The following is a 21,362-nucleotide window of genomic DNA, read 5'->3' as shown; positions in this document are numbered from 1 at the left end:
TCTGTTGAACAGATTTGCAAGGCTGCAACTTGGTCTTCACTTCACACCTTTTCAAAATTTTACAAATTTGACACTTTTGCTTCTTCGGAGGCTGTTTTTGGGAGAAAGGTTCTACAGGCAGTGGTTCCTTCCGTGTAAAGATCCTGCCTGTCCCTCCCGTCATCCGTGTACTTTTAGCTTTGGTATTGGTATCCCATAAGTAATGGATGACCCGTGGACTGACTACACTTAATAGGAGAAAATATAATTTATGCTTACCTGATAAATTCATTTCTCCTGTAGTGTAGTCAGTCCACGGCCCGCCCTGTTTTTTACGGCAGGTCTAAATTTTAATTAAACTCTAGTCACCACTGCACCCTATAGTTTCTCCTTTCTCGTATGGTTTCGGTCGAATGACTGGATATGACGTAGAGGGGAGGAGCTCTATAGCAGCTCTGCTTGGGTGATCCTCTTGCACTTCCTGTTAGGGAGGAGATATAATCCCATAAGTAATGGATGACCCGTGGACTGACTACACTACAGGAGAAATGAATTTATCAGGTAAGCATAAATTATATTTTTTTTATTTCCAGAAGGTTCCATTATTTTGTTTTAGGAATTGGATATGATTGTGCAAATCAACACTAATAATTGTTCTGTAATTTTCTTATATTCAGAAATACTTGAAGAAGCTTTGGTTGGCAGTGACCCTGAAGGTCCTCTATGTGAGCTGATATTCTTTTTCTTAAGTGCCATATTTCAGGCCATGGCCGAAGAAGAGGAAGAAGTAGCAAAAGACCAAATCACAGACACTGAAGCCAAAGGTGAGATCACCTTGCCAGCTATTTCTTTCATGTAATTGGCAAGAGTCCATGAGCTAGTGACGTATGGGATATACAATCCTTCCAGGAGGGGCAAAGTTTCCCAAACCTCAAAATGCCTATAAATACACCCCTCACCACACCCACAATTTAGTTTTACAAACTTTGCCTCCTATGGAGGTGGTGAAGAAAGTTTGTGCTAAGATTTCTACGTTGCCATGCGCTTCTCAGCATTTTGAAGCCCGATTCCTCTCAGAGTACAGCAGGGACGTGGAGAGTATCACCTATTGAATGCAGTGATTTCCCTAACGGGGGTCTTTTTCATATGTTCTCTGTTATCGGTCGTAGAGATTCATCTCCTACCTCCCTTTTCAGATCGACGATATACTCTTATACCATTACCTCTACTGATAACTGTTTCAGTACTGGTTTGGCTATCTGCTATATGTGGATGGGTGTCTTTTTGGTAAGTATGTTTTTATTACTTAAGATACCTCAGCTATGGTTTGGCACTTTATGCATTTATATAAAGTTCTAAATATATGTCAAGTTCATGTATTTCCTTTTTGCAGACTGTCAGTTTCATATTTGGTCATTTTTGGTGTCGTAATTGACGCAGAGGTTCACACATGGTTGCATCAGTGACGCGAGTGTGTCATTTCCGGACATGGTTGGCGCAATAAAATTTTCAGTTACGTTGTGCGTCATACTTGGCGCTAAATATTTTTCATTATTTATTTGCCCCATTGCTTTTGCCTCTTGCCTTTTTCTATGTCAGAGGGCTATGCTATTTGCATTTTTTTCTCATTCCTGAAACTGTCGGATAAGGAAATTGACAAATTTTGCTTTATATGTTGTTTTTTATTTTACATTTTGCTAGATGTCTCAATCTGATCCTGCCTCAGATGTATCTGTTGGAACTTTGCTGCCTGATGTCGGTTCTACTAAAGCTAAGTGCATTATATTTCCGAATGTCATTGTATGATAAACTTTTTACATGCCGATATTGTATCCTTCATTTAATAGTACATTTCCTGTTGTTGTTCCTTCAACTTTTAATGTACATGTTATACCTATGAAATTTAAAGAATTTGTTTCTGATTCTATTCAGAAGGCTTTGTCTGCTATTCTGCCTTCTAATTAATATAAAGGTCTTTTAAAACTTCTCATAATGTTGATAAAATTTAAAATGACCGACAACATAATTGATTATCCTCTTCTGATGAGGATCTATCTGATTCAGAAGATCTTTCCTCAGATATTGACACTAACAAATCTACTTATTTATTTAAAATGAAGTGTTTTCGTTCTTTGTTAAAGAAGTGTTAATTATTTTGAATATCATGGAAACTAGTCCTCTTGATATTAGAACTAGTAAATTCTGTTTTCTCTTGTTAAGTGTATCCAGTCCACAGATCATCCATTACTTGTGGGATATTCTCCTTCCCAACAGGAAGTTGCAAGAGGATCACCCACAGCAGAGCTGCTATATAGCTCCTCCCCTCACTGCCATATCCAGTCATTCTCTTGCAACTCTCAACTAAGATAGAGGTCGTAAGAGGACTGTGGTGTTTTATACTTAGTTTATTTCTTCAATCAAAAGTTTGTTATTTTTAAATGGTACCAGAGTGTACTATTTATCTCAGGCAGTATTTAAAAGAAGAATCTGCCTGCATTTTCTATGATCTTAGCAGAAGTAACTAAGATCCTTTGCTGTTCTCACATATTCTGAGGAGTGAGGTAACTTCAGAGGGGGAATAGCGTGCAGGTTTTCCTGTAATAAGGTATGTGCAGTTAAAATATTTTTCTAGGGATGGAATTTGCTAGAAAATGCTGCTGATACTGAAGTAATGTAAGTAAAGCCTTAAATGCAGTGATAGCGACTGGTATCAGGCTTATTAATAGAGATACATACTCTTATAAAAGTGTATTTTAAAACGTTTGCTGGCATGTTTAATCGTTTTTTACATATGTTTGGTGAGGGCCTAGTTTTTTTCCACATGGCTGGCTTGAATTTTGCCTAGAAACAGTTCCCTGAGGCTTCCCACTGTTGTAATATGAGTGGGAGGGGCCTATTTTGGCGTTTTTTTGCACAGCAAAAATTACAGACACAGACATCCAGCTTCTTCCTGCATAATCCAGGACTTCTCTGAAGGGCTCAAAAGGCTTCAAAAGTCGTATTGAGGGAGGTAAAAAGCCACAGTAGAGCTGTGGGAGTTGTTGTGACTGTTTAAAAAACGTTTTTGTCATTTGTTATTCCGTTTTTGGTATTAAGGGGTTAATCATCCATTTGCAAGTGGGTGCAATGCTCTGCTAACTTATTACATACACTGTAAAAATTTTGTTAGTGTAACTGCATTTTTTCACTGTTATTTCAAAATTTGGGAAAATTTGTGTTTCTTAAAGGCGCAGTAACGTTTTTTATATTGCTTGTAAACTTGTTTTAAAGTGTTTTCCAAGCTTGCTAGTCTCATTGCTAGTCTGTTTAAACATGTCTGACACAGAGGAACCTACTTGCTCATTATGTTTGAAAGCCATGGTGGAGCCCCATAGGAGAATATGTACTAAATGTATTGATTTCACCTTAAACAGTAAAGATCAGTCTTTATCTATAAAAGAATTATCACCAGAGGGTTCTGTCAAGGGGGAAGTTATGCCGACTAACTCTCCCCACGTGTCAGACCCTTCGCCTCCCGCTCAGGGGACGCACGCTAATATGGCGCCAATTACATCAGGGACGCCCATAGTGATTACCTTGCAGGACATGGCTGCAATCATCAATAATACCCTGTCAGAGGTATTATCTAGATTGCCTGAATTAAGAGGCAAGCGCGATAGCTCTGGGGTTAGGAGAGATACAGAGCGCGCAAATGCTGTTAGAGCCATGTCTGATACTGCGTCACAGTATGCAGAACATGAGGACGGAGAGCTTCAGTCTGTGGGTGACATCTCTGACTCGGGGAAACCTGATTCAGAGATTTCTAATTTTAAATTTAAGCTTGAGATCCTCCGTGTATTGCTTGGGGAGGTATTAGCTGCTCTGAATGACTGTAACACAGTTGCAATTCCAGAGAAATTGTGTAGGCTGGATAGATACTATGCGGTGCCGGTGTGTACTGATGTTTTTCCTATTCCTAAAAGGCTTACAGAAATTATTAGCAAGGAGTGGGATAGACCCGGTGTGCCCTTTTCCCCACCTCCTATATTTAGAATTTTTTTTCCAATAGACGCCACTACACGGGACTTATGGCAGACGGTCCCTAAGGTGGAGGGAGCAGTTTCTACTTTAGCAAAGCGTACTACTATCCCGGTTGAGGATAGTTGTGCTTTTTCAGATCCAATGGATAAAAAATTGGAGGGTTACCTTAAGAAAATGTTTATTCAACAAGGTTTTATTTTACAGCCCCTTGCATGCATTGCGCCTGTCACTGCTGCGGCGGCATTCTGGTTTGAGGCCCTGGAAGAGGCCATCCAGACAGCTCCATTGAATGAAATTATTGACAAGCTTAGAACGCTTAAGCTAGCTAACTCATTTGTTTCTGATGCCATTGTTCATTTGACTAAACTAACGGCTAAGAATTCCGGATTCGCCATCCAGGCGCGTAGGGCGCTATGGCTTAAATCCTGGTCAGCTGACGTGACTTCAAAGTCTAAATTACTCAACATTCCTTTCAAGGGGCAGACCTTATTCAGGCCTGGCTTGAAGGAAATTATTGCTGACATTACTGGAGGCAAGGGTCATACCCTTCCTCAGGACAGGGCCAAATCAAAGGCCAAACAGTCTAATTTTCGTGCCTTTTGAAATTTCAAGGCAGGAGCAGCATCAACTTCCTCCGCTTCAAAACAAGAGGGAACTGTTGCTCATTCCAGACAGGCCTGGAAACCTAGCCAGTCTTGGAACAAGGGCAAGCAGGCTAGGAAGCCTGCTGCTGCCCCCAAGACAGCATGAAGGAACGGCCCCCTATCCGGAAACTGATCTAGTGGGGGGCAGACTTTCTCTCTTCGCCCAGGCGTGGGCAAGAGATGTTCAGGATCCCTGGGCGTTGGAGATCATATCTCAGGGATATCTTCTGGACTTCAAAGCTTCTCCTCCACAAGGGAGATTTCATCTTTCAAGGTTATCATCAAACCAGATAAAGAAAGAGGCATTCCTAAGCTGTGTGCAAGACCTCCTAGTAATGGGAGTGATCCATCCAGTTCCGCGGACGGAACAAGGACAGGGATTTTATTCAAATCTGTTTGTGGTTCCCAAGAAAGAGGGAACCTTCAGACCAATCTTGGATCTAAAGATCTTAAACAAATTCCTCAGGGTTCCATCATTCAAAAGGGAAACTATTCGGACCATCCTACCCATGATCCAAGAGGGTCAGTACATGACCACAGTGGACTTAAAGGATGCCTACCTTCACATACCGATTCACAAAGATCATCATCGGTTCCTAAGGTTTGCCTTTCTAGACAGGCATTACCAATTTGTAGCTCTTCCCTTCGGGTTGGCCACTGCCCCGACCGCTAGGCATAGCGGTGGCTCCGTATCTAGACAACATCCTGATACAGGCGTCAAGCTTTCAAATTGCCAAGTCTCATACAGAGATAGTTCTGGCATTTCTGAGGTCGCATGGGTGGAAAGTGATCGTGGAAAAGAGTTCTCTATCACCACTCACAAGAGTCTCCTTCCTAGGGACTCTTATAGATTCTGTAGAGATGAAAATTTACCTGACGGAGTCTAGGTTATCAAAACTTCTAAATGCTTGCCGTGTCCTTCATTCCATTCCACGCCCGTCAGTGGCTCAGTGCATGGAAGTAATCGGTAGCGGCAATGGACATAGTGCCATTTGCGCGCCTGCATCTCAGACCGCTGCAATTATGCATGCTAAGTCAGTGGAATGGGGATTACTCAGATTTGTCCCCTCTACTAAATCTGGATCAAGAGACCAGAGATTCTCTTCTCTGGTGGCTTTCTCGGGTCCATCTGTCCAAGGGTATGACCTTTCGCAGGCCAGATTGGACGATTGTAACAACAGATGCCAGCCTTCTAGGTTGGGGCGCAGTCTGGAACTCCCTGAAGGCTCAGGGATCGTGGACTCAGGAGGAGAAACTCCTCCCAATAAATATTCTGGTGTTAAGAGCAATATTCAATGGTCTTCTAGCTTGGCCTCAGTTAGCAACACTGAGGTTCATCAGATTTCAGTCGGACAACATCACGACTGTGGCTTACATCAACCATCAAGGGGGAACCAGGAGTTCCCTAGCGATGTTAGAAGTCTCAAAGATAATTCGCTGGACAGAGTCTCACTCTTGCCACCTGTCAGCGATCCACATCCCAGGCGTAGAGAACTGGGAGGCGGATTTTCTAAGTCGTCAGACTTTTTATCCGGGGGAGTTTGAACTCCATCCGGAGGTGTTTGCTCAACTGGTCCATCGTTGGGGCAAACCAGAACTGGATCTCTTGGCGTCTCGCCAGAACGCCAAGCTTCCTTGTTACGGATCCAGGTCCAGGGACCCGGGAGCAACGCTGATAGATGCTCTAGCAGCTCCTTGGTTCTTCAACCTGGCCTATGTGTTTCCACCGTTTCCTCTGCTCCCTCGACTGATTGCCAAAATCAAACAGGAGAGAGCATCAGTGATTCTGATAGCGCCTGCGTGGCCACGCAGGACCTGGTATGCAGATCTAGTGGACATGTCATCTCTTCCACCATGGACTCTTCCTCTGAGGCAGGACCTTCTAATACAAGGTCCTTTCAATCATCCAAATCTAATTTCTCTGAGACTGACTGCATGGAGATTTAACGCTTGATTCTATCAAGGCGTGGCTTCTCCGAGTCAGTCATTGATACCTTAATACAGGCTCGGAAGCCTGTCACCAGGAAGATCTACCATAAGATATGGCGTAAATATTTTTATTGGTGTGAATCCAAGAGTTACTCATGGAGTAAGGTTAGGATTCCTAGGATATTGTCCTTTCTCCAAGAGGGTTTGGACAAAGGCTTATCAGCTAGTTCTTTAAAAGGACAGATCTCTGCTCTGTCTATTTTTTTGCACAAGCGTCTGGCAGAAGTTCCAGATGTCCAGGCATTTTGTCAGGCTTTTTTTAGGATTAAGCCTGTGTTTAAAACTGTTGCTCCCCCGTGGAGCTTAAACTTGGTTCTTAAAGTTCTTCAGGGAATTCCGTTTGATCCCCTTCATTCCATTGATATTAAACTTTTATCTTGGAAAGTTCTGTTTTTGATGGCTATTTCCTCGGCTCGAAGAGTCTCTGAGTTATCTGCCTTACATTGTGATTTCATTCAGACAAGGTAGTTCTGCGTACCAAACCTGGGTTTTTACCGAAGGTGGTTTCTAACAGGAATATCAATAAAGAGATTGTTGTTCCATCATTGTGTCCTAATCCTTCTTCAAAGAAGGAACGTCTTTTACATAATCTGGACGTAGTCCCTGCCTTGAAGTTTTACTTACAGGCTACTAAAGATTTTCGTCAAACATCTGCCCTGTTTGTCGTTTACTCTGGACAGAGGAGAGGTCAAAAAGCTTCGACAACCTCTCTCTCTCTCTCCTTTTGGCTTCGGAGCATAATACGCTTAGCCTATGAGACTGCGGGACAGCAGCCCCCTGAAAGGATTACAGCTCATTCTACTAGAGCTGTGGCTTCCACCTGGGCCTTTGTTGAACAGATTTGCAAGGCTGCGACTTGGTCTTCGCTTAACACCTTTTCAAAATTTTACAAATTTGACACTTTTGCTTCTTCGGAGGCTGTTTTGGGGAGAAAGGTTCTACAGGCAGTGGTTCCTTCCGTTTAAGTTCCTGCCTTGTCCCTCCCATCATCCGTGTACTTTAGCTTTGGTATTGGTATCCCACAAGTAATGGATGATCCGTGGACTGGATACACTTAACAAGAGAAAACATAATTTATGCTTACCTGATAAATTTATTTCTCTTGTAGTGTATTCAGTCCACGGCCCGCCCTGTCCTTTTAAGGCAGGTCTAAATTTTAATTAAACTACAATCACCACTGCACCCTATAGTTTCTCCTTTCTTATCTTTTTTCGGTCGAATGACTGGATATAGCAGTGAGGGGAGGAGCTATATAGCAGCTCTGCTGTGGGTGATCCTCTTGCAACTTCCTGTTGGGAAGGAGAATATCCCACAAGTAATGGATGATCCGTGGACTGAATACACTACAAGAGAAATAAATTTATCAGGTAAGCATAAATTATGTTTTTAAACGTCCTGTGGTTACTCCAGAGGTTTTTTTCCTTTCCTGATGCCATTTCTCTTATGATTTCTAAGGAATGGAATTAGCCGGGTACTTATTTTATTCCTTCTTAAAGGTTTACAAAATTGTATCCTTTTACCAGCAATTTCTATAGAGTTTTGGGAAAAGATCCTCAACTTGTTGGGGCTATTTCTACTGTTGCTGAATGTACCTCTATTCCTATGGAAGATAGTACTTAAGTTCTTTTAGATGGGAAACTTGAATCTTATCTAAGGAAAGCTTATTTATATTTAGGTCGTCTCAGGCCTGCATTTTCTTTGGCTGATGTTGCAGCTGCATCAACTTTCTCCAACATAGGTGTGTCCGGTCCACGGCGTCATCCTTACTTGTGGGATATTCTCTTCCCCAACAGGAAATGGCAAAGAGCCCAGCAAAGCTGGTCACATGATCCCTCCTAGGCTCCGCCTACCCCAGTCATTCTCTTTGCCGTTGTACAGGCAACATCTCCACGGAGATGGCTTAGAGTTTTTTAGTGTTTAACTGTAGTTTTTATTATTCAATCAAAAGTTTGTTATTTTGAAATAGTGCTGGTATGTACTATTTACTCAGAAACAGAAAAGAGATGAAGATTTCTGTTTGTATGAGGAAAATGATTTTAGCAACCGTCACTAAAATCCATGGCTGTTCCACACAGGACTGTTGAGAGCAATTAACTTCAGTTGGGGGAACAGTGAGCAGTCTCTTGCTGCTTGAGGTATGACACATTCTAACAAGACGATGTAATGCTGGAAGCTGTCATTTTCCCTATGGGATCCGGTAAGCCATGTTTATTAAGATCGTAAATAAGGGCTTCACAAGGGCTTATTAAGACTGTAGACTTTTTCTGGGCTAAATCGATTCATTATTAACACATATTTAGCCTTGAGGAATCATTTATTCTGGGTATTTTGATATAATAATATCGGCAGGCACTGTTTTAGACACCTTATTCTTTAGGGGCTTTCCCAAATCATAGGCAGAGCCTCATTTTCGCGCCGGTGTTGCGCACTTGTTTTTGAGAGGCATGACATGCAGTCGCATGTGAGAGGAGCTCTGATACTTAGAAAAGACTTTCTGAAGGCGTCATTTGGTATCGTATTCCCCTTTGGGCTTGGTTGGGTCTCAGCAAAGCAGATACCAGGGACTGTAAAGGGGTTAAAGTTAAAAACGGCTCCGGTTCCGTTATTTTAAGGGTTAAAGCTTCCAAATTTGGTGTGCAATACTTTTAAGGCTTTAAGACACTGGTGAAAATTTGGTGAATTTTGAACAATTCCTTCATGTTTTTTCGCAATTGCAGTAATAAAGTGTGTTCAGTTTAAAATTTAAAGTGACAGTAACGGTTTTATTTTAAAACGTTTTTTGTACTTTGTTATCAAGTTTATGCCTGTTTAACATGTCTGAACTACCAGATAGACTGTGTTCTGAATGTGGGGAAGCCAGAATTCCCATTCATTTAAATAAATGTGATTTATGTGACAATGACAATGATGCCCAAGATGATTCCTCAAGTGAGGGGAGTAAGCATGGTACTGCATCATTCCCTCCTTCGTCTACACGAGTCTTGCCCACTCAGGAGGCCCCTAGTACATCTAGCGCGCCAAATACTCCTTACTATGCAACAATTAACGGCTGTAATGGATAATTCTGTCAAAAACATTTTAGCCAAAATGAACACTTATCAGCGTAAGCGCGACTGCTCTGTTTTAGATACTGAAGAGCATGACGACGCTGATAATAATGGTTCTGAAGGGCCCCTAACCCAGTCTGATGGGGCCAGGGAGGTTTTGTCTGAGGGAGAAATTACTGATTCTGGGAACATTTCTCAACAAGCTGAACCTGATGTGATTACGTTTAAATTTAAGTTGGAACATCTCCGCATTCTGCTTAAGGAGGTATTATCCACTCTGGATGATTGTGACAAGTTGGTCATCCCAGAGAAACTATGTAAAATGGACAAGTTCCTAGAGGTCCCGGGGCTCCCAGAAGCTTTTCCTATACCCAAGCGGGTGGCGGACATTGTTAATAAAGAATGGGAAAGGCCCGGTATTCCTTTCGTCCCTCCCCCCATATTTAAAAAATTGTTTCCTATGGTCGACCCCAGAAAGGACTTATGGCAGACAGTCCCCAAGGTCGAGGGAGCGGTTTCCACTTTAAACAAACGCACCACTATACCCATAGAGGATAGTTGTGCTTTCAAAGATCCTATGGATAAAAAATTAGAAGGTTTACTTAAAAAGATGTTTGTTCAGCAGGGTTACCTTCTACAACCAATTTCATGCACTGTCCCTGTAGCTACAGCCGCATGTTTCTGGTTCGATGAGCTGATAAAGGCGGTCGATAGTGATTCTCCTCCTTATGAGGAGATTATGGACAGAATCAATGCTCTCAAATTGGCTAATTCTTTCACCCTAGACGCCACTTTGCAATTGGCTAGGTTAGCGGCTAAGAATTCTGGGTTTGCTATTGTGGCGCGCAGAGCGCTTTGGTTGAAATCTTGGTCAGCTGATGCGTCTTCCAAGAACAAGCTACTTAACATTCCTTTCAAGGGGAAAACGCTGTTTGGCCCTGACTTGAAAGAGATTATCTCTGATATCACTGGGGGTAAGGGCCACGCCCTTCCTCAGGATCGGCCTTTCAAGGCAAAAAATAAACCTAATTTTCGTCCCTTTCGTAGAAATGGACCAGCCCAAAGTGCTACGTCCTCTAAGCAAGAGGGTAATACTTCTCAAGCCAAGCCAGCTTGGAGACCAATGCAAGGCTGGAACAAGGGAAAGCAGGCCAAGAAACCTGCCACTGCTACCAAGACAGCATGAAATGTTGGCCCCCGATCCGGGACCGGATCTGGTGGGGGGCAGACTCTCTCTCTTCGCTCAGGCTTGGGCAAGAGATGTTCTGGATCCTTGGGCGCTAGAAATAGTCTCCCAAGGTTATCTTCTGGAATTCAAGGGGCTTCCCCCAAGGGGGAGGTTCCACAGGTCTCAGTTGTCTTCAGACCACATAAAAAGACAGGCATTCTTACATTGTGTAGAAGACCTGTTAAAAATGGGAGTGATTCATCCTGTTCCATTAAGAGAACAAGGGATGGGGTTCTACTCCAATCTGTTCATAGTTCCCAAAAAAGAGGGAACGTTCAGACCAATCTTAGATCTCAAGATCTTAAACAAGTTTCTCAAGGTTCCATCGTTCAAGATGGAAACCATTCGAACTATTCTTCCTTCCATCCAGGAAGGTCAATTCATGACCACAGTGGATTTAAAGGATGCGTATCTACATATTCCTATCCACAAGGAACATCATCGGTTCCTAAGGTTCGCATTCCTGGACAAGCATTACCAGTTCGTGGCGCTTCCTTTCGGATTAGCCACTGCTCCAAGGATTTTCACAAAGGTACTAGGGTCCCTTCTAGCTGTGCTAAGACCAAGGGGCATTGCTGTAGTACCTTACTTGGACGACATTCTGATTCAAGCGTCGTCCCTTCCTCAAGCAAAGGCTCACACGGACATTGTCCTGGCCTTTCTCAGATCTCACGGATGGAAAGTGAACGTGGAAAAGAGTTCTCTATCTCCGTCAACAAGGGTTCCCTTCTTGGGAACAATAATAGACTCCTTAGAAATGAGGATTTTTCTGACAGAGGCCAGAAAAACAAAACTTCTAGACTCTTGTCGGATACTTCATTCCGTTCCTCTTCCTTCCATAGCGCAGTGCATGGAAGTGATCGGTTTGATGGTAGCGGCAATGGACATAGTTCCTTTTGCGCGCATTCATCTAAGACCATTACAACTGTGCATGCTCAGTCAGTGGAATGGGGACTATACAGACTTGTCTCCGAAGATACAAGTAAATCAGAGGACCAGAGACTCACTCCGTTGGTGGCTGTCCCTGGACAACCTGTCACAAGGGATGACATTCCGCAGACCGGAGTGGGTCATCGTCACGACCGACGCCAGTCTGATGGGCTGGGGCGCGGTCTGGGGATCCCTGAAAGCTCAGGGTCTTTGGTCTCGGGAAGAATCTCTTCTACCGATAAATATTCTGGAACTGAGAGCGATATTCAATGCTCTCAAGGCTTGGCCTCAGCTAGCGAGGGCCAAGTTCATACGGTTTCAATCAGACAACATGACAACTGTTGCGTACATCAACCATCAGGGGGGAACAAGGAGTTCCCTAGCGATGGAAGAAGTGACCAAAATCATTCTATGGGCGGAGTCTCACTCCTGCCACCTGTCTGCTATCCACATCCCAGGAGTGGAAAATTGGGAAGCGGATTTTCTGAGTCGTCAGACATTGCATCCGGGGGAGTGGGAACTCCATCCGGAAATCTTTGCCCAAGTCACTCAGCTGTGGGGCATTCCAGACATGGATCTGATGGCCTCTCGTCAGAACTTCAAAGTTCCTTGCTACGGGTCCAGATCCAGGGATCCCAAGGCGGCTCTAGTGGATGCACTAGTAGCACCTTGGACCTTCAAACTAGCTTATGTGTTCCCGCCGTTTCCTCTCATCCCCAGGCTGGTAGCCAGGATCAATCAGGAGAGGGCGTCGGTGATCTTGATAGCTCCTGCGTGGCCACGCAGGACTTGGTATGCAGATCTGGTGAATATGTCATCGGCTCCACCTTGGAAGCTACCTTTGAGACGAGACCTTCTTGTTCAGGGTCCGTTCGAACATCCGAATCTGGTTTCACTCCAGCTGACTGCTTGGAGATTGAACGCTTGATCTTATCGAAGCGAGGGTTCTCAGATTCTGTTATCGATACTCTTGTTCAGGCCAGAAAGCCTGTAACTAGAAAGATTTACCACAAAATTTGGAAAAAATATATCTGTTGGTGTGAATCTAAAGGATTCCCTTGGGACAAGGTTAAGATTCCTAAGATTCTATCCTTCCTTCAAGAAGGATTGGAAAAAGGATTATCTGCTAGTTCCCTGAAGGGACAGATTTCTGCCTTGTCTGTGTTACTTCACAAAAAGCTGGAAGCTGTGCCAGATGTTCAAGCCTTTGTTCAGGCTCTGGTTAGAATTAAGCCTGTTTACAAACCTTTGACTCCTCCTTGGAGTCTCAACTTAGTTCTTTCAGTTCTTCAGGGGGTTCCGTTTGAACCCTTACATTCCGTTGATATTAAGTTATTATCTTGGAAAGTTTTGTTTTTAGTTGCAATTTCTTCTGCTAGAAGAGTTTCAGAATTATCTGCTCTGCAGTGTTCTCCTCCTTATCTGGTGTTCCATGCAGATAAGGTGGTTTTACGTACTAAACCTGGTTTTCTTCCAAAAGTTGTTTCTAACAAAAACATTAACCAGGAGATTATCGTACCTTCTCTGTGTCCGAAACCAGTTTCAAAGAAGGAACGTTTGTTGCACAATTTGGATGTTGTTCGCGCTCTAAAATTCTATTTAGATGCTACAAAGGATTTTAGACAAACATCTTCCTTGTTTGTTGTTTATTCCGGTAAAAGGAGAGGTCAAAAAGCAACTTCTACCTCTCTCTCTTTTTGGATTAAAAGCATCATCAGATTGGCTTACGAGACTGCCGGACGGCAGCCTCCCGAAAGAATCACGGCTCATTCCACTAGGGCTGTGGCTTCCACATGGGCCTTCAAGAACGAGGCTTCTGTTGATCAGATATGTAGGGCAGCGACTTGGTCTTCACTGCACACTTTTACCAAATTTTACAAGTTTGATACTTTTGCTTCTTCTGAGGCTATTTTTGGGAGAAAGGTTTTGCAAGCCGTGGTGCCTTCCATTTAGGTGACCTGATTTGCTCCCTCCCTTCATCCGTGTCCTAAAGCTTTGGTATTGGTTCCCACAAGTAAGGATGACGCCGTGGACCGGACACACCTATGTTGGAGAAAACAGAATTTATGTTTACCTGATAAATTACTTTCTCCAACGGTGTGTCCGGTCCACGGCCCGCCCTGGTTTTTTTAATCAGGTCTGATAATTTATTTTCTTTAACTACAGTCACCACGGTACCATATGGTTTCTCCTATGCAAATATTCCTCCTTAACGTCGGTCGAATGACTGGGGTAGGCGGAGCCTAGGAGGGATCATGTGACCAGCTTTGCTGGGCTCTTTGCCATTTCCTGTTGGGGAAGAGAATATCCCACAAGTAAGGATGACGCCGTGGACCGGACACACCGTTGGAGAAAGTAATTTATCAGGTAAACATAAATTCTGTTTTTTTGTTGGAGATTTAGCGCAACAAGAATTGGATTCTGATTTATCTAGTATTGTTTGTTTCTGCAACATACTAATCAGTTCTGATGCCATTTTTTTTATATCATCAAGATTGATGTTAGATCTATGTATTTAGCTATTTTTAGCTACAAGAGTTTTGAGGCTTAAATCTTCGAATGCTGATATGACTTTTTGGGGCCCATTTATCAAAGGGCTTGCGGACCTGATCCGACACTGCGGATCAGGTCCGCAAGACCTCGCTAAATGCGGAGAGCAATACGCTCTCCACATTTAACATTGCACCAGCAGCTCACAAGAGCTGCTGGTGCAACGCCGCCCCCTGCTGACTCGCGGCCAATCGGCCGCCAGCAGGGAGCTGTCAATCAACCCGATCGTATTCGATCGGGTTGATTTCCGGTGATTAGACCGCTGCTTCATAACTTGTGTTTCTGGCGAGTCTGAAGACTCGCCAGAAACACGGCCCTTCAAGCTCCGTACGGAGCTTGATAAATGGGCCTGTTTAAGTCTAGATTGCGATCTTTCTTTCCAAGGTAATAAGAGACCTAAGGGTAAATATTAAGCTTCTAAATTGTTTTAGTTCTTTTTTCAAAAAAGGGACATAAAAACCTAATCCTTTCCTATGGAATCTATTTCCAATTGGAAACCTTCTTTAAATGGAATAAATCCAACCCATTTAAGAAACCAAAAGCCAGCCCCTAAGTCCGCATGAAGGTGCGACTCTCATTTCAGCTCAGATGGTAGAGGGCAGATTAAGGTTTTTTTCAAGAATGTTTTGGATAAATTCGGTCCAAATCAATGGTTTCAGAGTATTGTGTCTCAGGGGTTTCGAATAGGATTCTGAGTAAATCCTCCTGTGAGAAGATTTTTTTCTCTCACCTATCCCAGCAAATCCAGTTAAAGCTCAGGCTTTCCTGAAGTGTGTTTCAGACCTGGAGTTTCAGGGGTAGTCATGCCAGTTCCTTTTCAGGGACAAGGTCTGTTTTTTTTATTCAAATCTATTCATTGTCTCAAAGAAGGAAATTTCATTCAGCCCAATTCTGGATGTGAAAATTTTGAATAGTTATGTAAGAGTACCAATTTTCAAATGGTGACTTTAAGGACTGTTCTGCCTTTTATTCAGCAAGGACATTTTAGGTCCATAATGGATTGCAGGATGTATACCTTCATATTCCGATTCATTCAGATCATTATCAGTTCCTGAGATTCTCTTTTCTAGACATGTGTTACCAATTTGTTGCTTTTCTATTTTTGGATTATCAACCGCTCAAAGAATCTTTTTTAAAAGTTTTTTCGTGCCCTGCTTTATGGAAACCAAAGAGCAGGGTATTGCAGTGTTTCCTTATTTGGACAATATTTTGGTACTAGCTCAGTCCTTCCGTTCTGCAGAATCTCACACTAATCAACTAGTGTTGTTTCTTCGGAAACATGGTTGGAGGATCAATTTACCAAAAAGTTTGATTCCTCAGACAAGGGTCACCTTTTTAGGTTTCCAGATAGATTCAGTGTCCATGACTCTGTCTCTAACAGACAAGAGACGTTTGAAAGTGGTTGCAGCCTGTCGGCACCTTCAGTCTCAGTCATTCCCTTCAGTGGTTATGTGCATGGAAAATTTCAGTCTCATGACTGCAGCATTGGACGCATTTCCCTTTGCTCGTTCTCACATGAGACCTCTCCAGCCTTGTTTGCTGAATCCATGGTGCAGGGATTATACTAAGATATCACAAATAATATTCTTAGATCCCAATGTTTGACACTCTCTCTGACGTGGTGGTAAATCACCATTGTTTAGTTCAAGGGGCTTCTTTTTTTGGCTAACCTGGACTATGATCTCTACCGATGCAAGTCTTTCAGGTTGGGGAGTTGTTTGGGGATCTCTGACAGCACAAGGGGTTTGGAAATCTCAAGAGGCGAGATTACCAATCAGTATTTTAGATCTCTGTGCTATTCTCAGAGCTCTTCAGTTTTGGCCTTTGTTGAAGAGAGAACTGTTCATTTATTTTCAAACAGACAATATCACATACAGTGGCATTTGTCAATCAGCAGGGTGGGACTCACAGTCCACAAGCTAAGAAGAAGTATCTCGGATACTTGCTTGGGCGGAATACAGCTCCTGTCTAATTTCTGCGGTGCATATCCCAGATATAGACATTGGGAGGCGGATTATCTCAGCCGTCAGACTTTACATCCTGGGGAGTGGTTCCTCCATCCAGATGTGTTTTCTCAGATTGTTCGATATGATCGGATGGCCTCTCATCTAAACAAGAGACTTCCCAGATGCCTGTCCAGGTTCAGGGATTTTCAGGCGGAAGCAGTGGGTGCGCTGACACTTCCTTGGTGTTATCAACCTGTTTATATTTTCCCGCCTCTAGTTCTTCCAAGAGTGATTTCCAGAATCATCATGGAACAATCGTTTGTGTTGCTGGTGGCTCCAGCATTGCCTCACAGGTTTTGGTATGCGGGTCTTGTTTGGATGTCCAGCTGCCAACCTTGGCCACTTCAGTTAAGGCCAGACCTACTGTCTCAAGGTCTGTTTTTCCTTCAAATTTTCAAATCATTAAATTTGAAGGTATGGGAATTGATTGCTTAGTGCTAAGTCATAGAGGTTTCTCTGACTCAGTGATTAATACTATGTTACAAGCTTGTAAATCTGTCTCTTGAAAGATTTATTACAGAGTTTGGAAGATTTACATTTCATGGTGTTCTTCTCATAAATTCTCTTGGCCTTCTTTTAGAGTTGCAAGAATTTTGCATTTTTTTCAGGATAGTTGGGATAAGGTTTTGTCTGCAAGTTCCTTGAAGGGACAAATCTCTGCTCTTTCTGTTTTATTCACAGAAAAATTGCTAAACTTCTTGATATTCACTGTTTTGTACAGGCTTTCGTTTGTATTTAAGCCTGTCATTAAATCAATCTCTCCTCCTTGGAGTCTTAATTTGGTTTGGAGGGCTTTACAGGCTCCTCCATATTGAGCCTATGCATTCTTTGGACATTTTACTACTTTCTTGGAAAGTATTGTTCCTTTTGGCTATCTCTTCTGCTAGATGAGTTTCTGAGCTATCTGCTCTTTCTTGTGAATCTCCTTTTCTGATTTTTCATCAGGATAAGGAGGTTTTGCGGACTTCATTTCAATTTTTCCTAAGGTTGTGAATAATAACATTAGTATAGAAATTGTTGTTCCTTCCTTGTGTCCTAATCCTAAGAATTCTTTGGAAAGATCCTTACATTCTTTGGATGTGGTGAGAGCTTTGAAATATTATATTGAAGCTATTAAGATTTCAGGAAGACTTCTCGTCTATTTGTTATATTATCTGGTCCTAGGAAAGGTCAGAAAACTTCTGCTATTTCCTTGGTTTCTTGATTAAAGCTTTTGATTCTTCAAGCTTATTGGAGTCGGGTTAGGCCCCACTTCAGAGAATTACAGCTCATTCTACTAGATCAGTCGCCACTTCGTGGGCTTTTAAGAACGAAGCTTCAGTTGATCAAATTTGTAAGCGGCAATTTGGTCTTCTTTACATAAATTTACTTAATTCTACCATTTTGATGTATTTGCTTCTTGAGAAGTAGTTTTTGGTAGAAAAGTTCTTCAGGCAGCTGTTTCAGTTTGATTCTTCTGCTGATGTTTTAAGTTTTTCTTTTCTTTATGAGAAGAACATATTTTGGGTTGTGGATTAATTTTCCAGCATATGGCTGTTTATTTTTATCCCTCCCTCTCTAGTGATTCTTGCATGGAGTTCCACATCTTGGGTATTTGATATCCCATACGTCACTAGCTCATGGACTCTTGCCAATTACATGAAAGAAAACATAATTTATGTAAGCACTTACCTGATAAATTCATTTCTTTCATATTGGCAAGAGTCCATGAGGCCCACCCTTTTTATGGTGGTTATGATTTTTTTGTATAAGCACAATTATTTACAGATTCCTTTGTTGATGCTTTTTACTCCTTTCTTTATCACCCAACTACTTGGCTATTTGTTAAACTGAATTGTGGGTGTGGTGAGGGGTGTATTTATAGGCATTTTGAGGTTTGGGAAACTTTGCCCCTCCTGGTAGGATTGTATATCCCATATGTCACTAGCTCATGGACTCTTGCCAATATGAAAGAAATAAATTTATCAGGTAAGTTCTTACATAAATTGGTTTTTTTTACTGAATTTATATAAATATACTGCAGATTAATAAAAGATGAGATTTAAAAAACTTATTAAAGTAAAATGTACACAAGTTGTCAAACTTCTGCTGCTGTTGTATATAAAATTTTTGGACATTTTTGAGCAGTGTTTTGAGATTAGATATACATCTTCTTTGTGCATATACCTTATGGAGCATTTGACACATCATATTATCACTTTATCATATTTAAGTTAAACGTTACAAGTAAAACAAGGTGTTTTGACCCTTTTAATGTTCAGTCATAGTTTAGTCAGACCATTAACTTTGATTGTTATATAATGTAATGTTAGCATTAAAAGAAATGATTTGTTCCTTACTGTGCCCCCCCCCCCCACTTTATTAAAATGCATAAATATAGATATTATTGGAAATGATTTAAGGTTTTCTGCATGTTCAGCTTTGTTTTTATGAAATGTGTGTGCTGCAGGTGGGATTTTATTTTGTTGGTTCATGTCATATAAAGATAATGTATTGTTTTTCAGATTTTATATATATATATATATTTTTTTTAAATAGATCTAACTGAAGCTTTGGATGAGGATCAAGACACAACCAAATCTGCCTTATTAGCAGTGGCTTCATTAGCAGCAGCGTGGCCACAGTTACATCAAGGTATATTCTTTCACATTCTTTAATAAAAATAATTTAAAAATATTGAGATATTTAGCATACATTGTTTTAACTTGACATTTATCAAAGTATTACATACATCACATAAGAAAACAATAACAAATTCACATGTTTTCAAATACCATAATGCATGATGAAACCTCACTTTTCTTCTTAAATGGAAAGAGTCCACAGCTGGATTTGTTACTTTTGGGAAATAAGAACCTGACCACCAGGAGGAGGCAAAGACAACCCATCCAAAGGCTTAAATACTCACTTCATCCCCCAGTCATTCTTTGCCTTTCGTCCCAGGAGGATGACATAGAAGTGTCAGAATTTTAAATTTTTGTTTTTGTCTCTTATGGAGGGTAGTACTCTTCAGTATGGGACAGGAGTTTGATGTAGTCCTGTCAGTCTCTCAGTGAGGGCTTGGATGAAAGTTAGAGTTCGGAGATGCAGGGAGTTTCTTTCTGCGAAACCATCCCGACTCATATTAACAGCTCCTCAAGCAATCGGCGTTGTCGAACTTCGCTTTGCTGCCTGCTTTCTTCTCTCAAGTCCATGGCAGAGGTGATGCTACTATCTGTCACACTTGAAGGGCCGTGTTCCTGTTCTACGGCGTAGATTCTGGTAAGATTGTTTTATTTTACTTTATTCGTCAATGTACTGTAATGTGAATGTTTCCCGAGAGGCTACCACCTTGCGGGTCTAACTTATACATAAAGGTCTCAGTGAGTCTCTTAGTATCTTGGCAGAGCTGTTAAATAACTCCTCCCTTCCCTCCCACTCCAGTCATTCTCTTGGCCTACATTTATAGCAAGGTGGTGGTAATGTTAGGTGTTAGAAAAGATTATTCTATCAAGAGTTTATTATTTTTTTAGTAGTACAAGATTATGCTGCTTTGTTCTGGTGTGTAGCCGTAGTCCATATCAGTCTCTTCAGTAGAGCAGTGGTGGCTTTAGAGCAATGGGAACTTGTGGGACATAATTCTCACTGCGCCTCCCATACTGATGCTGCCCGAATTCTGATAAATCTGAGGGATATTACTCAGTATTTTCTTTTATTTCACAGGTCCATGTAAGGGAAAGGACCTCTCAAACCTGGGAGCTGCCTTTGCTGTCGGGCAGAATATGAGGTATGTGCTGACTTTTATATCTGGGGTTTAAAGGAAAGTTGGACACTTTATTTCATAAGGATGGCATATAAGGAAGCCTTTATTAGAATTGGGCACTTTATATTTTTTTTTGGCATGACTAGACGCAGGCACTGGGCCAAGCATATGATTGTGGTGGTTTACATCTCTCGGCGGTTGCATAAACAAACATGCCGACCGGAAGATGACTGTATTGGCAAAGCCCACGACTGGCGGTACTAGGGGAGGCGCCATTTTCGTTGCCCGCCTTTTTCCCTTCTCTTCCAGATGCAGGAAAGCTTTAGAGTGTGTAGAGACGTTGTATAGCTGCTTGTCCTATTACGCATCCTCTATTGTAACATGCGTAATTAGGACCGGAGACTGTCTTCTGCTGTTGCGGTTGAGTTCTGGATCTGAATACTGTGGATACGCTGCTCAGAGGGAGTCAGTTTTACAGTCAGGCACCTCAGCAGAGTCCTGCTGAGGTATAGACGTGAACTGCAATATAATTTAAGCTTTTCTGCCACCTTAACTCTTAAATAATAAAAAAAAAAATAGTGACCATTTTAAAATTTAAAGTGACAGTAACGTTTATGTATATTTTTTTAAAATTTTGATTAAAAAATTTAAAGTTTTTTTGGATAGTTGTATTCATTGTGAATCAGAATTGACCAAGAGGCCATGCAAAAAGTGTCTCTTGTTCTTTGTGTTTGATGCCAATGTGGAACCACCAATCCCTTTCTGTTCCTCCATGTTTTGAGAGGATTTTAAACCTTAAGGGATATGCTTTTTTTTTTCTGAGACAACATTTTCCAAAGGGGGATGCTGTTCAGAAATCTAATGACAATATTCAATATACGCAGTTTTCTTCTCTGGAGTTCCAAAATTTTACCGCCCTTACATGCAGTGCCCTGTGCTTACTCTATATCTCATTCTGGGGTTACTTTACAAGACATCACTCCTCTCATGTCTTCTGCAGTTTCAGATGCGTTGTCTGCTTTTCCTATGTTACAGGGAAAGCTTAAGAGGAAAATCAGACATTCAGTAGGCGAGGTTTCAGACACATTTATTGCTATTGTAGACGCCCCCTCTCAGAAGCCTGAGGAGGGGGATACCGTAGTAGCATCTGAAGGTGAAATTTCAGATTCTGACAGTGTAATTCCTCTTACTGATAACGAAGTAGTATCCTTCAGGTTTAATCTTGAA

At 41.8% G+C, this 21,362-nt stretch overlaps 1 protein-coding gene across 4 annotated transcripts in view; it reads left to right on the top strand.

The window, feature by feature from the left end:
- Positions 1-21,362, top strand: part of BAZ1A (bromodomain adjacent to zinc finger domain 1A) — a 762,668-nt gene that overhangs the window by 274,402 nt on the left and 466,904 nt on the right. For all 4 annotated transcript variants that reach the window (XM_053697759.1, XM_053697757.1, XM_053697758.1 and 1 more), the window contains exons 12-13: positions 657-803; positions 18,932-19,027. In XM_053697759.1, the coding sequence (XP_053553734.1) occupies positions 657-803; positions 18,932-19,027 (243 nt within the window). The remainder of the gene's footprint in view (positions 1-656; positions 804-18,931; positions 19,028-21,362) is intronic.

Source organism: Bombina bombina, chromosome 1 (assembly GCF_027579735.1).
Source record: "Bombina bombina isolate aBomBom1 chromosome 1, aBomBom1.pri, whole genome shotgun sequence".
Classification (NCBI taxonomy): Eukaryota; Metazoa; Chordata; class Amphibia; order Anura; family Bombinatoridae; genus Bombina; species Bombina bombina.
The sequence above is the reverse complement of the archived record's forward strand: the minus strand, read 5'-3'. Positions and strand labels throughout refer to the sequence as shown.